This window comes from Coregonus clupeaformis, unplaced genomic scaffold (assembly GCF_020615455.1).
Source record: "Coregonus clupeaformis isolate EN_2021a unplaced genomic scaffold, ASM2061545v1 scaf0092, whole genome shotgun sequence".
Taxonomy (NCBI): Eukaryota; Metazoa; Chordata; class Actinopteri; order Salmoniformes; family Salmonidae; genus Coregonus; species Coregonus clupeaformis.
The window spans coordinates 134,055-149,283 of NW_025533547.1; the positions used below are offsets into that span (position 1 = coordinate 134,055).

The 15,229-nt window shown below is 44.3% G+C and overlaps 1 protein-coding gene across 1 annotated transcript in view; it reads left to right on the forward strand.

The window, feature by feature from the left end:
- The first annotated feature begins 1,601 nt into the window (after positions 1-1,601).
- Positions 1,602-15,229, forward strand: part of LOC121533038 (Nance-Horan syndrome protein-like) — an 87,335-nt gene continuing 73,707 nt past the window's right edge. The window contains exons 1-3 of the mRNA XM_045213232.1: positions 1,602-1,614; positions 1,872-2,024; positions 5,915-6,054. Coding sequence (XP_045069167.1) covers positions 1,602-1,614; positions 1,872-2,024; positions 5,915-6,054 — 306 coding nt within the window. The remainder of the gene's footprint in view (positions 1,615-1,871; positions 2,025-5,914; positions 6,055-15,229) is intronic.

A 15,229-nucleotide genomic window follows, 5' to 3' on the forward strand; every position in this document is an offset into this window, starting at 1 on the left:
GGAAAGGTTGCTGTTACTTACAACAGTCATGCTATTCACATTAGTGCACGTTAGCTCAACCGTCCCGTATACGGGACACCGATCCCGTAGAGGTTAATTCCATTTACAAGTTCTGTCAATTTAGTCATTGTATTTTGTTTGGAGTGCTCCTGTCAATGTTGAGTAAGGACTCGCACGCATAGAGTAGGCCTATAGGCTACCTGGCCTGCGCGCAAATGTAGGCATATACTGTAAATGTGCTAATTTGGGGATCTGATAGTATTTCTGATTGTCTTAACGCACCACCACTAATGAGCTGTGGAGCTTCTCAAAGTAATGTTTTATAGATAGACAGATGGGTCAGGGGAAAAAGAGAGAATGTCCCTTGGGAGAGATGAGGATTCCTGTGCCACCGCCACGCTGACCAGATGCTCTCGGGGTAAGCGAGAACACATGGTCAGACGAGGAAAGAGCAGTAGGAGTAGCAGTGTTTTCTGTGGTAATCCATGTTTCCGTCAGCGCCAAGAAGTCGAGGGACTGGAGGGTAGCATAGGCTGAGATGAACTCTGCCTTGTTGGCTGCAGAACGGCAGTTCCAGAGGCTGCCGGAGACCTGGAACTCCACGTGGGTCGTGCACGCAGGGACCACCAGATTAGAGTGGCAGCAGCCACGCGGTGTGAAGCGTTTGTATGGCTTGTGCAGAGAGGAGAGAACAGGGATAGACAGACACATAGTTGACAGGCTACAGAAAAAGGCTACAATAATGCAAAGGAGATTGGAATGAAATGAACTAAACATCTGGGAAAGGAGAGAGCGGGGCCTCTCGCATACGTCTCACTGAAACACTCAAATATAACTCTCCCAACTTCCACTTTAGAAATTATAATTGTTGTAAACTACAGCGGTTCAATGTTTCTAGGAATAGACTCTAACTTAGTTTATTCAGCTAGCTAACTTGGTACAGTATTCTTACGTGAAAACCGTCCAGGGCACCGAATCCTATGACACCAAAGCCAACTAGCATGCCAGCCTCCAATAACACGGTTTACCACCAATACTCAGTTACAACAAACCACCAGTGTGTTAACATGCCGGGCAGATCATTTGTGTCCGTGTCTAACGTTGTGTAAAGTTTTGGGTTAGTTTTGACAGTTTGAGTGAGTACGTCGTCAACTTATTCAGCCAGTTAGTTAGCTAGAATAGTTAGCATACTAGCTAGCCATTGCTCTCTGCCAACGAACCAACCCCTCTTCCCACGGCACGAACACACAGAAAGCCAAGCTAATGTGTAATAATGTTATTCTCTAGTAATGTGTAATAATGTTATTCTCTAGTAATTTGTATAATGTTATTCTCTAGTAATGTGTAATAATGTTATACTCTAGTAATGTGTATAATGTTATTCTCTAATAATGTGTATAATGTTATTCTCTTGTAATGTGTATAATGTTAATCTCTAGTAATGTGTATAATGTTAATCTCTAGTAATGTGTATAATGTTAATCTCTTGTAATGTGTATAATGTTATTCTCTAGTAATGTGTATAATGTTAATCTCTAGTAATGTGTATAATGTTAATCTCTTGTAATGTGTATAATGTTATTCTCTAGTAATGTGTAATTATGTTATTCTCTAGTAATGTGTATAATGTTAATCTCTAGTAATGTGTATTCAATTCAGATCTCATGGTGCATTTCACCTCAGATTGGTTTAATTCACAACACTGCTTTGCCACTTTCTCTCTCCCCCCTTCCTCTACCTCTCCCTCCCCCCTCTTCTCCTCTTCCCCCCCTCTCCGCCCCACACCCTCCACATTATCCTGTCCCTCTCTCTCCTCTCCCCCTCTCCGCCCCACCCCTCCTCTCCCCCTCTCCGCCCCACCCCCTCCACAGCGGTATCAGACCTGGATGTAGAGTCTAAGTTATCAGACCACTACGTGTCTCCATGGCTCCTCCAGAGGAATGTGTTCCTACCCTCCAGCAGACCACCATGTCTCCAGGAGCTGCACCGCACCGCACAGCAGAGCCTCAGGGCCATGCACAGAGGTACACACACACACACACAGGTCGTTATTGTGTTCTCAATGATTTACCTGGTTAAATAAAGGTTGAATAAAATAAACAAAAACACACACTGCACAGAGGTGAGGCCTTAACCAGTGACCACCACTCAGTCAGTAGTAATAAACCAATAATCTGATATTATTATAATAGTAGAAGACATCTCTCTACTCTCCTCCTCTCTACTTGGTCTTAGCTTGTCTGTTAAATTTGTTTTGTTGTCAGGGGATTGTTTTCATGTGTTTCTCTTTGTTTTGCCTCGTTCCTCTAAAGGATTTTCAGGGCGACGTGCCTTAAAGGGCTGCATCTCCTGTTTATAAAAATATATATATACTGCCCTCTAATGATAGAAACACAACACTACACCCCAGATAGTAGGATTGTGTTAATAGAAAGTTGTATTGTGTTAATAGAAAGTTGTATTGTGTTAATAAATAGTAGAGTGGTATTGTGTTAATAGATAGTAGTATTGTGTTATCAGATTTAGTAGTATTTTGTTGATAGATAGCAGCAGGGTGTTGATGGATAGCAGCAGGGTGTTGATGGATAGCAGCAGGGTGTTGATGGATAGCAGCAGGGTGTTGATGGATAGCAGCAGGGTGTTGATGGATAGCAGCAGGGTGTTGATGGATAGCAGCAGGGTGTTGATGGATAGCAGCAGGGTGTTGATGGATAGCAGCAGGGTGTTGATGGATAGCAGCAGGGTGTTGATGGATAGCAGCAGGGTGTTGATAGATAGCAGCAGGGTGTTGATAGATAGCAGCAGGGTGTTGATAGATAGCAGCAGGGTGTTGATAGATAGCAGCAGGGTGTTGATGGATAGCAGCAGGGTGTAATGGATAGCAGCAGGGTGTTGATGGATAGCAGCAGGGTGTTGATGGATAGCAGCAGGGTGTTGATAGATAGCAGCAGGGTGTTGATAGATAGCAGCAGGGTGTTGATAGATAGCAGCAGGGTGTTGATGGATAGCAGCAGGGTGTTGATAGATAGCAGCAGGGTGTTGATGGATAGCAGCAGGGTGTTGATGGATAGCAGCAGGGTGTTGATGGATAGCAGCAGGGTGTTGATAGATAGCAGCAGGGTGTTGATAGATAGCAGCAGGGGTGTTGATAGATAGCAGCAGGGTGTTGATAGATAGCAGCAGGGTGTTGATGGATAGCAGCAGGGTGTTGATGGATAGCAGCAGGGTGTTGATGGATAGCAGCAGGGTGTTGATACATAGCAGCAGGGTGTTGATAGATAGCAGCAGGGTGTTGATAGATAGCAGCAGGGTGTTGATAGATAGCAGCAGGGTGTTGATAGATAGCAGCAGGGTGTTGATGGATAGCAGCAGGGTGTTGATAGATAGCAGCAGGGTGTTGATGGATAGCAGCAGGGTGTTGATGGATAGCAGCAGGGTGTTGATGGATAGCAGCAGGGTGTTGATAGATAGCAGCAGGGTGTTGATGGATAGCAGCAGGGTGTTGATAGATAGCAGCAGGGTGTTGATGGATAGCAGCAGGGTGTTGATAGATAGCAGCAGGGTGTTGATGGATAGCAGCAGGGTGTTGATGGATAGCAGCAGGGTGTTGATAGATAGCAGCAGGGTGTTGATAGATAGCAGCAGGGTGTTGATGGATAGCAGCAGGGTGTTGATGGATAGCAGCAGGGTGTTGATAGATAGCAGCAGGGTGTTGATAGATAGCAGCATGGTGTTGATGGATAGCAGCAGGGTGTAATGGATAGCAGCAGGGTGTTGATGGATAGCAGCAGGGTGTTGATAGATAGCAGCAGGGTGTTGATAGATAGCAGCAGGGTGTTGATAGATAGCAGCAGGGTGTTGATAGATAGCAGCAGGGTGTTGATGGATAGCAGCAGGGTGTTGATAGATAGCAGCAGGGTGTTGATGGATAGCAGCAGGGTGTTGATGGATAGCAGCAGGGTGTTGATGGATAGCAGCAGGGTGTTGATAGATAGCAGCAGGGTGTTGATAGATAGCAGCAGGGTGTTGATAGATAGCAGCAGGGTGTTGATGGATAGCAGCAGGGTGTTGATGGATAGCAGCAGGGTGTTGATACATAGCAGCAGGGTGTTGATGGATAGCAGCAGGGTGTTGATAGATAGCAGCAGGGTGTTGATAGATAGCAGCAGGGTGTTGATAGATAGCAGCAGGGTGTTGATGGATAGCAGCAGGGTGTTGATGGATAGCAGCAGGGTGTTGATGGATAGCAGCAGGGTGTTGATGGATAGCAGCAGGGTGTTGATAGATAGCAGCAGGGTGTTGATAGATAGCAGCAGGGTGTTGATGGATAGCAGCAGGGGTGTTGATGGATAGCAGCAGGGTGTTGATAGATAGCAGCAGGGTGTTGATAGATAGCAGCAGGGTGTTGATGGATAGCAGCAGGGTGTTGATAGATAGCAGCAGGGTGTTGATAGATAGCAGCAGGGTGTTGATAGATAGCAGCAGGGTGTTGATGGATAGCAGCAGGGTGTTGATGGATAGCAGCAGGGTGTTGATGGATAGCAGCAGGGTGTTGATGGATAGCAGCAGTGTGAATTCTGTGAATGTATGTCTGTTCTGTCTTCTGAGTTTCTAGTTTCTAGTTAACCCGTTATTTCCCCTCTGTGTTTGTGGGCACTATCAGTATGGTGTTATATCAGGTTCTGTCTTCAGTACTGACATATAGTATGTTTAGTTAGGGTTAGGGTTCTGTCTTCAGTACTGACATACAGTATGTTTAGTTAGGGTTAGGGTTCTGTCTTCAGTACTGACATACACTATGTTTAGTTAGGGTTAGGGTTCTGTCTTCAGTACTGACATATAGTATGTTTAGTTAGGGTTAGGGTTCTGTCTTCAGTACTGACATACAGTATGTTTAGTTAGGGTTAGGGTTCTGTCTTCAGTACTGACATACACTATGTTTAGTTAGGGTTAGGGTTCTGTCTTCAGTACTGACATATAGTATGTTTAGTTAGGGTTAGGGTTCTGTCTTCAGTACTGACATACAGTATGTTTAGTTAGGGTTAGGGTTCTGTCTTCAGTACTAACATACAGTATGTTTAGTTAGGGTTAGGGTTCTGTCTTCAGTACTGACATACAGTATGTTTAGTTAGGGTTAGGGTTCTGTCTTCAGTACTGACATATAGTATGTTTAGTTAGGGTTAGGGTTCTGTCTTCAGTACTGACATACACTATGTTTAGTTAGGGTTAGGGTTCTGTCTTCAGTACTGACATACAGTATGTTTAGTTAGGGTTAGGGTTCTGTCTTCAGTACTGACATACAGTATGTTTAGTTAGGGTTAGGGTTCTGTCTTCAGTACTGACATATAGTATGTTTAGTTAGGGTTAGGGTTCTGTCTTCAGTACTGACATACACTATGTTTAGTTAGGGTTAGGGTTCTGTCTTCAGTACTGACATATAGTATGTTTAGTTAGGGTTAGGGTTCTGTCTTCAGTACTGACATACACTATGTTTAGTTAGGGTTAGGGTTCTGTCTTCAGTACTGACATATAGTATGTTTAGTTAGGGTTAGGGTTCTGTCTTCAGTACTGACATACAGTATGTTTAGTTAGGGTTAGGGTTCTGTCTTCAGTACTGACATACAGTATGTTTAGTTAGGGTTAGGGTTCTGTCTTCAGTACTGACATACACTATGTTTAGTTAGGGTTAGGGTTCTGTCTTCAGTACTGACATACAGTATGTTTAGTTAGGGTTAGGGTTCTGTCTTCAGTACTGACATACAGTATGTTTAGTTAGGGTTAGGGTTCTGTCTTCAGTACTGACATACAGTATGTTTAGTTAGGGTTAGGGTTCTGTCTTCAGTACTGACATACAGTATGTTAAGCTGTTACTCTGTTACATGCTACATATGTTACTGTGCTGTTTGTGTGTCAGATCACCAACAGAGACAGCGAGCATGCAGCAGAGAATGCAGAGTGACCATCGACGTGTCAGTGGCGCCCTCTATGTCCACGTACCCCTCATCACGTTCTGCCAGGAGGAGACAGCAGAGGCACCGGAGCCTGACCACAACGGTAACACATCTAACAACATATGATCAACTACATACTTACGGATAACAGACAATGTCCTTACAGACAATGGGCTCTATTCAGTCGGTAAAGCTGAAGTGTTACAGATTGAAATGTAAAGATAATTTCTGATTGAGCCGACACATGCAGCGTTTACCGTGAATGCAGTCTCCGCTAAAGCAGGAAAATTGCCTTTAAATTTCAATCACGCTGTAAAGCTGAACTTCTGTGATGTGCATTAAATTGAGCACAATATCTATGATAAAACCTCTCGGTGCCACAGCATGCTGAGTCATCAGTGTGTCTGTTTGACTGTTGGTCTGATGACCATGTCAGATCCTCTCACAGAGGGACTGCTGTCACTCCATGGATCACCCTCAAGGGGTTATCTCTCCCCTTTGTTCTTTAGCTCTCATCTATATACAGTTGAAGTTGGAAGTTTACATACACTTAGGTTGGAGTCATTAAAATTCATTTTTCAACCACTACACAAATCTCTTGTCCTAACCGACTTGCCAAAACTATAGTTTGTTAACATCTACTTTGTGCATGACACAAGTCATTTTTCCAACAATTGTTTACAGACAGATTATTTCACTTATAATTCACTGTATCACAATTCCAGTGGGTCAGAAGTTTACATACACTAAGTTGACTGTGCCTTTAAACAGCTTGGAAAATTCCAGAAGATGATGTCATGGCTTTAGCAGCTTCTGATAGGCTAATTGACATCATTTGAGTCAATTGGAGGTGTACCTGTGGATGTATTTCAAGGCCTACCTTCAAACTCAGTGCCTCTTTGCTTGACCTCATGGGAAAATCACAAGAAATCAGCCAAGACCTCAGAAAAAAATGTGTCGACCTCCACAAGTCTGGTTCATCATTGGGAGCAATTTCCAAACGCCTGAAGGTACCACGTTCATCTGTACAAACAATAGTACGCAAGTATAAACACCATGGGACCACGCAGCCATCATACCGCTCAGGAAGGAGACGCGTTCTGTCTCCTAGAGATGAACGTACTTTGGTGTGAAAAGTGCAAATCAATCCTAGAACAACAGCAAAGGACCTTGTGAAGATGCTGGAGGAAACAGGTACAAAAGTATCTATATCCACAGTAAAACGAGTCCTATATCGACATAACCTGAAAAGCCGCTCAGCAAGGAAGAAGCCACTGCTCCAAAACCGCCATAGAAAAGCCAGACTACGGTTTGCAACTGTACATGGGGACAAAGATCGTACTTTTTTGGAGAAATGTCCTCTGGTCTGATGAAACAAAAATAGAACTGTTTGGCCATAATGACCATTGTTATGTTTGGAGGAAAAAGGAGAAGCTTGCAAGCCGAAGAACACCATCCCAACCGTGAAGCACGGGGGTGGCAGTATCATGCTGTGGGGGTGCTTTGCTGCAGGAGGGACTGGTGCACTTCACAAAATAGATGGCATCATGAGGAAGGAGAATTATGTGGATATATTGAAGCAACATCTCAAGACATCAGTCAGGAAGTTAAAGCTTGGTCGCAAATGGGTCTCCCAAATGGACAATGACCCCAAGCATACTTCCCAAAGTTGTGGCAAAATGGCTTAAGGACAACAAAGTCAAGGTATTGGAGTGGCCATCACAAAGCCCTGACCTCAATCCTTTAGAAAATGTGTGGGCAGAACTGAAAAAGCGTGTGCAAGCAAGGAGGCCTACAAACCTGACTCAGTTACACCAGCTCTGTCAGGAGGAATGGGCCAAATTTCACCCAACTTATTGTGGGAAGCTTGTGGAAGGCTACCCGAAACGTTTGACCCAAGTTAAACAATTTAAAGGCAATGCTACCAAACACTAATTGAGTGTATGTAAACTTCTGACCCACTGGGAATATGCTGAAAGAAATAAAAGCTGAAATAAATCATTCTCTCTACTATTATTCTGACATTTCACATTCTTAAAATAAAGTGGTGATCCTAACTGACCTAAGACAGGAATTTTTACTAGGATTAAATGTCAGGAATTGTGAAAAACAGAGTTTAAATGTATTTGGCTAAGGTGTATGTAAACTTCCGACTTCAACTGTACATGTGGTAATAAGTAGATATTGTAGTGTTTCAGGCTTGTGGTCCACTGTCATCAGTTACTGTGAAAATATGTGTTTGTTCACAAAACATGAAGGTTGTTCATCAATTTGAATTTTTCATTTTCAGATGTGTTTTGATCACTCCTGTCTGCATGTGTCACGTCATATTAATTTACACTATTTCATCCTGAAATGCAGTTAGATCAGACGCAAGTAAACAGAAGGGAGGAGGGGTTACCCTGGTGTTGCTTGGTGTTTGTTGGGTTTTAACTCTGCATTCTCCTCTGTCATTTATTGATCTGGGAAACATTTAAATAATCCTTCATCTTTTGCAGGTGAACAGAGTTCAGAGGTCATGGGTTTCTGGGCAGTTCTGGATCTCTGTTCTAACATGTTTATTCTCTACAGTTCAAATCACCAGGTCAAGGACTGGGGGGTTTGGCCATTGATGAGTCAGTCTCTCTGATATACCTGGGGCCTATTGCAGCCAACATGGCCAGCGGACTAACACACTAAGGGCCATTTATCTTCTTCATCTTGATTTCATTCCTTACAATTGAAAAAATTATTTTATTTCATTGTTTACCACAGCAAATCTTCTATGGCAATGGAGCCTACCCTACACGTTTTATAAATGGAAAACTCATGGTGTAGGATACATTTTTAGTTTCCAATTTATGTAATCCATTAATGATTTCACTTGAATAGGGTGCAGGCCAGGCAGCAGGCTGTTAGCCAACCTGCCAGCTTAGTGGAGTCTGCCAATAGCATAGTCAGTGTAGTCAGCTCAGCCATACCCATTGAGACTGTGTCTGTGCCTCGACCTAGGTTGGGCAAAACTAAACATGGCGGTGTTCACCCTAGCAATCTTATTAGGATAAAGACCTCCTCCATTCCTGCCATTATTGAAAGAGATCGTGATACCTCACATCTCAAAATAGGGTTACTTAATGTTAGATCCCTCACTTCAAAGGCAGTCATAGTCAATGAACTAATCACTGATCATAATCTTGATGTGATTGGCCTGACTGAAACATGGCTTAAGCCTGATGAATTTGCTGTGTTAAATGAGGCCTCACCTCCTGGTTACACTAGTGACCATATTCCCCGTGCATCCCGCAAAGGCGGAGGTGTTGCTAACATTTACGATAGCAAATTTCAATTTACAAAAAAAAATGGCGTTTTCATCTTTTGAGCTTCTAGTCATGAAATCTATGCAGCCTACTCAATCACTTTTTATAGCTACTGTTTACAGGCCTCCTGGGCCATATACAGCGTTCCTCTCTGAGTTTCCTGAATTCCTATCAGACCTTGTAGTCATAGCAGATCATATTCTAATTTTTGGTGATTTTAATATTCACATGGAGAAGTCCACAGACCCACTCCAAAAGTCTTTCGGAGCCATCATCGACTCAGTGGGTTTTGTCCAACATGTCTCTGGACCTACTCACTGCCACAGTCATACTCTGGACCTAGTTTTGTCCCATGGAATAAATGTTGTAGATCTTAATGTTTTTCCACAAAATCCTGGACTATCGGACCACCATTTTATTACGTTTGCAATCGCAACAAATAATCTGCTCAGACCCCAACCAAGGAGCATCAAAAGTCGTGCTATAAATTCTCAGACAACACAAAAATTCCTTGATGCCCTTCGACTCCTTCTGCCTACCCAAGGACGTCAGAGGACAAAAATCAGTTAACCACTTAACTGAGGAACTCAATTTAACCTTGCGCAATACCCTAGATGCAGTTGCACCCCTAAAAACGAAAAACATTTGTCATAAGAAACTAGCTCCCTGGTATACAGAAAATACCCGAGCTTTGAAGCAAGCTTCCAGGAAATTGGAACGGAAATGGCGCCACACCAAACTGGAAGTCTTCCGACTAGCTTGGAAAGACAGTACCGTGCAGTACCGAAGAGCCCTCACTGCTGCTCGATCATCCTACTTTTCCAACTTAATCGAGGAAAATAAGAATAATCCAAAATTTCTTTTTGATACTGTTGCAAAGCTAACTAAAAAGCAGCATTCCCCAAGAGAGGATGGCTTTCACTTCAGCAGTAATAAATTCATGAACTTCTTTGAGGAAAAGATCATGACCATTAGAAAGCAAATTACGGACTCCTCTTTGAATCTGCGTATTCCTCCAGGGCTTAGCTGTCCTGGATCTGCACAGACTCTGCGAGGGCCTGGGATCGGGAGAGACACTTAAGTGTTTTAGTACTATATCTCTTGACACAATGATGAAAATAATCATGGCCTCTAAACCTTCAAGCTGCATACTGGATCCTATTCCTACTAAACTGCTGAAGGAGCTGCTTCCTGTGCTTGGCCCTCCTATGTTGAACATAATAAACAGCTCTCTATCCACCGGATGTGTACCAAACTCACTAAAAGTGGCAGTGATAAAGCCTCTCTTGAAAAAGCCAAACCTTGACCCGGAAAATATAAAAAACTATCGGCCTATATCGAATCTTCCATTCCTCTCAAAAATTTTAGAAAAAAGCTGTTGCGCAGCAACTCACTGCCTTTCTGAAGACAAACAATGTGTACGAAATGCTTCAGTCTGGTTTTAGACCCCATCATAGCACTGAGACTGCACTTGTGAAGGTGGTAAATGACCTTTTAATGGCGTCAGACCGAGGCTCTGCATCTGTCCTCGTGCTACTAGACCTTAGTGCTGCCTTTGACACCATCGATCACCACATTCTTTTGGAGAGACTGGAAACCCAAATTGGTCTACACGGACAAGTTCTGGCCTGGTTTAGATCTTACCTGTCGGAAAGATATCAGTTTGTCTCTGTGAATGGTCTGTCCTCCGACAAATCAACTGTACATTTCGGTGTTCCTCAAGGTTCCGTTTTAGGACCACTATTGTTTTCACTATATATTTTACCTCTTGGGGATGTTATTCGAAAACATAATGTTAACTTTCACTGCTATGCGGATGACACACAGCTGTACATTTCAATGAAACATGGTGAAGCCCCAAAATTGCCCTCGCTAGAAGCCTGTGTTTCAGACATAAGGAAGTGGATGGCTGAAAACTTTTTTACTTTTAAACTCGGACAAAACAGAGATGCTTGTTCTAGGTCCCAAGAAACAAAGAGATCTTCTGTTAAATCTGACAATTCATCTTGATGGTTGTAAAGTCGTCTCAAATAAAACTGTGAAGGACCTCGGCGTTACTCTTGACCCTGATCTCTCTTTTGACGAACATATCAAGACTGTTTCAAGGACAGCTTTTTTCCATCTACGTAACATTGCAAAAATCAGAAATTTTCTGTCCAAAAATGATGCAGAAAAATTAATCCATGCATTTGTTACTTCTAGGTTAGACTACTGCAATGCTCTATTTTCCGGCTACCGGATAAAGCACTAAATAAACTTCAGTTAGTGCTAAATACGGCGCTAGAATCCTGACTAGAACCAAGAAATTTGATCATATTACTCCAGTGCTAGCTTCCCTACACTGGCTTCCTGTTAAGGCAAGGGCTGATTTCAAGGTTTTACTGTTAACCTATAAAGCGTTACATGGGCTTGCTCCTACCTATCTTTCCGAGTTGGTCCTGCCGTACATACCAATACGTACGCTACGGTCACAAGACGCAGGCCTCCTAATTGTCCCTAGAATTTCTAAGCAAACAGCGGGAGGCAGGGCTTTCTCCTATAGATCTCCATTTTTATGGAACAGTCTGCCTACCCATGTGAGAGACGCAGACTCGGTCTCAACCTTTAAGTCTTTACTGAAGACTTATCTCTTCAGTAGGTCATATGATTGAGTGTAGTCTGGCCCAGGAGTGTGAAGGTGAACGGAAAGGCTCTGGAGCAACGAACAGCCCTTGCTGTCTCTGCCGGGCCGGTTCCCCTCTCCACTGGGGTTCTCTGCCTCTAACCCTGTTGCAGGGGCTGAGTCACTGGCTTGCTGGTGCTCTTTCATGCCGTCCCTGGGAGGGGGTGCGTCACTTGAGTGGGTTGAGTTACTGACGTGATCTTCCTGTCTGGGTTGGCGCCCCCCTTGGTTTGTGCTGTGGTGGAGACCTCTGTGGGCTATACTCGGCCTTGTCTCAGGATTGTAAGTTGGTGGTTGAGGATATCCCTCTAGTGGTGCGGGGGGCTGTGCTTTGGCAGAGTGGGTGGGGTTATATCCTTCCTGTTTGGCCCTGTCCGGGGTTTCTTCGGATGGGGCCACAGTGTCTCCGGACCGCTCCTGTCTCAGCCTCCAGTATTTATGCTGCAGTAGTTTATGTGTCGGGGGGCTGGGGTTAGTTGGTTATACCTGGAGTACTTCTCCTGTCTTATCCAGTGTCCTGTGTGAATTTAAGTATGCTCTCTCTAATTCTCTCGTTCTCTCTTTCTCTCTGAGAACCTGAGCCCTAGGACCATACGTCAGGACTACCGGGCATGATGACACCTTGCTGTCCCCAGTCCGCCTGGCCTTGCTGCTATTCCAGTTTCAACTGTTCTGCCTGCGGTTACGAAACCCCTACCTGTCCCAGACCTGCTGTTTTCAACTCTTAATGATCGGCTATGAAAAGCCAACTGAGAGACCTGAGCACCTAGGACCATACGTCGGGACTACCGGCCGTGGTGACTCCTTGCTGTCCCCAGTCCGCCTGGCCTTGCTGCTATTCCAGTTTCAACTGTTCTGCCTGCGGTTATGGAACCCCTACCTGTCCCAGACCTGCTGTTTTCAACTCTTAATGATCGGCTATGAAAAGCCAACTGAGATTTATTCCTGATTATTATTTGACCATGCTTGTCACTTATGAACATTTTTGAACATCTTGGCATGGTTCTGTTATAATCTTCACCCGGCACAGCCAGAAGAGGACTGGCCACCCCTCATAGCCTGGTTCCTCTCTAGGTTTCTTCCTAGGTTTTCGCCTTTCTAGGGAGTTTTTCCTAGCCACCGTGCTTCTACACCTGCATTACTAGCTGTTTGGGGTTTTAGGCTGGGTTTCTGTACAGCACTTCGAGATATTAGCTGATGTAAGAAGGGCTATATAAAATAAAATTGATTGATTGATTGATTGACTTGTCTTAATAAAATATGGCAATTTCTGATCAAGAAAAATCGAAGAGAAACAACTAAATGGGTTACAACTAAAACAATCATTCATTACAACTAAAATAAAGTATACAGAGATACAGAGATCCAGAACTGCCCAGAAACCCATGACCTTGTACTATTATGTGTGTTTTTCCGCGTTATTTGTAATTTATTTTGTACATAATGTTTCTGCCATCGTCTCTTATAACCAAAGAGAGCTTCTGGATATCAGGACAGCGATTACTCACCTCGCATTGGACGAAGATTTTTTCTTCAACGAGGCGTTCGCGAAGGATTTCCTACAGACACCCGACAAGGCCCAGATCCCCGTCATTCGCGTGAGGAAGAGACGGAGATATCGTGGACGCAGATCCGGGTGCCTTGTAAGGATCCGACGGCGAGCGAGTAAACTGCCTCTCCCATCAATCCTATTAGCCAACGTTCAATCTTTTGAGAATAAAATTGACGATTTAAGATTACGGTTATCCTACCAACGGGACATTAAAAACTGTAATATCTTATGTTTCACGGAGTCGTGGCTGAACGACAACAATGATAACATTCAGCTAGCAGGCTATACGCTACATCGACAGGACAGAACGGCAGACTCCGGTAAGACAAGGGGTGGCGGTCTGTGTATATTTGTAAACAACAGCTGGTGCACAAAATCAAATACTAAGGAAGTCTCGAGGTTTTGCTCGCCTGAGGTAGAGTATCTTATGATAAGCTGTAGACCACACTATTTACCAAGAGAGTTTTCATCTATATTTTTCATAGCTGTCTATTTACCACCACAAACCAATGCTGGCATTAAAGATTGCACTGAATGAGTTGTACAAGGCCATTAATCAACAGGAAAACGCTCATCCAGATGCAGCGCTCCTAGTAGCCGGGGACTTTAATGCAGGGAAACTTAAATCCGTTCTACCTAATTTCTAAATATAAACATTCACAAGGCCGCAGGGCCAGACGGATTACCAGGACGTGTACTCCGAGCATGTGCTGACCAACTGGCAAGTGTCTTCACTGACATTTTCAACATGTCCCTGACTGAGTCTGTAATACCAACATGTTTCAAGCAGACCACCATAGTCCCCGTGCCCAAGAACTCTAAGATAACCTGCCTAAATGACTACCGACCCGTAGCACTGACGTCTGTAGCCATGAAGTGCTTTGAAAGACTGGTCATGGCTCACATCAACAGCATAATCCCAGAAACCCTAGACCCACTCCAATTTGCATACCGCCCCAACAGATCCACAGATGATGCAATCTCTATCGCACTCCACACTGCCCTTTCCCACCTGGACAAGAGGAACACCTACGTGAGAATGCTATTCATTGACTACAGCTCAGCATTCAACACCATAGTGCCCTCTAAGCTCATCACTAAGCTAAGGATCCTGGGACTAAACACCTCCCTCTGCAACTGGATCCTGGACTTCCTGACGGGCCGCCCCCAGGTGGTAAGGGTAGGTAACAACACATCTGACACACTGATCCTCAACACGGGGCCCCTCAGGGGTGCGTGCTCAGTCCCCCTCCTGTACTCTCTGTTCACCCATGACTGCATGGCCAGGCACGACTCCAACACCATCATTAAGTTTGCCGACGACACAACAGTGGTAGGCCTGATCACCGACAACGATGAGACAGCCTATAGGGAGGAGGTCAGAGATCTGGCCGTGTGGTGCCAGGACAACAACCTCTCCCTCAACGTGACCAAGACAAAGGAGATGATTGTGGACTACAGGAAAAAAAAAGAGGACTGAGCACGCCCCCATTCTCATCGACGGGGCTGTAGTGGAACAGGTTGAGAGCTTCAAGTTCCTTGGTGTCCACATCACCAACGAACTATCATGGTCCAAACACACCAAGACAGTCGTGAAGAGGGCACGACAAAGCCTATTCCCCCTCAGGAGACTAAAAAGATTTGGCATGGGTCCTCAGATCCTCAAAAAAATTCTACAGCTGCACCATCGAGAGCATCCTGACTGGTTGCATCACCGCCTGGTATGGCAACTGCTTGGCCTCTGACCGCAAGGCACTACAGAGGGTAG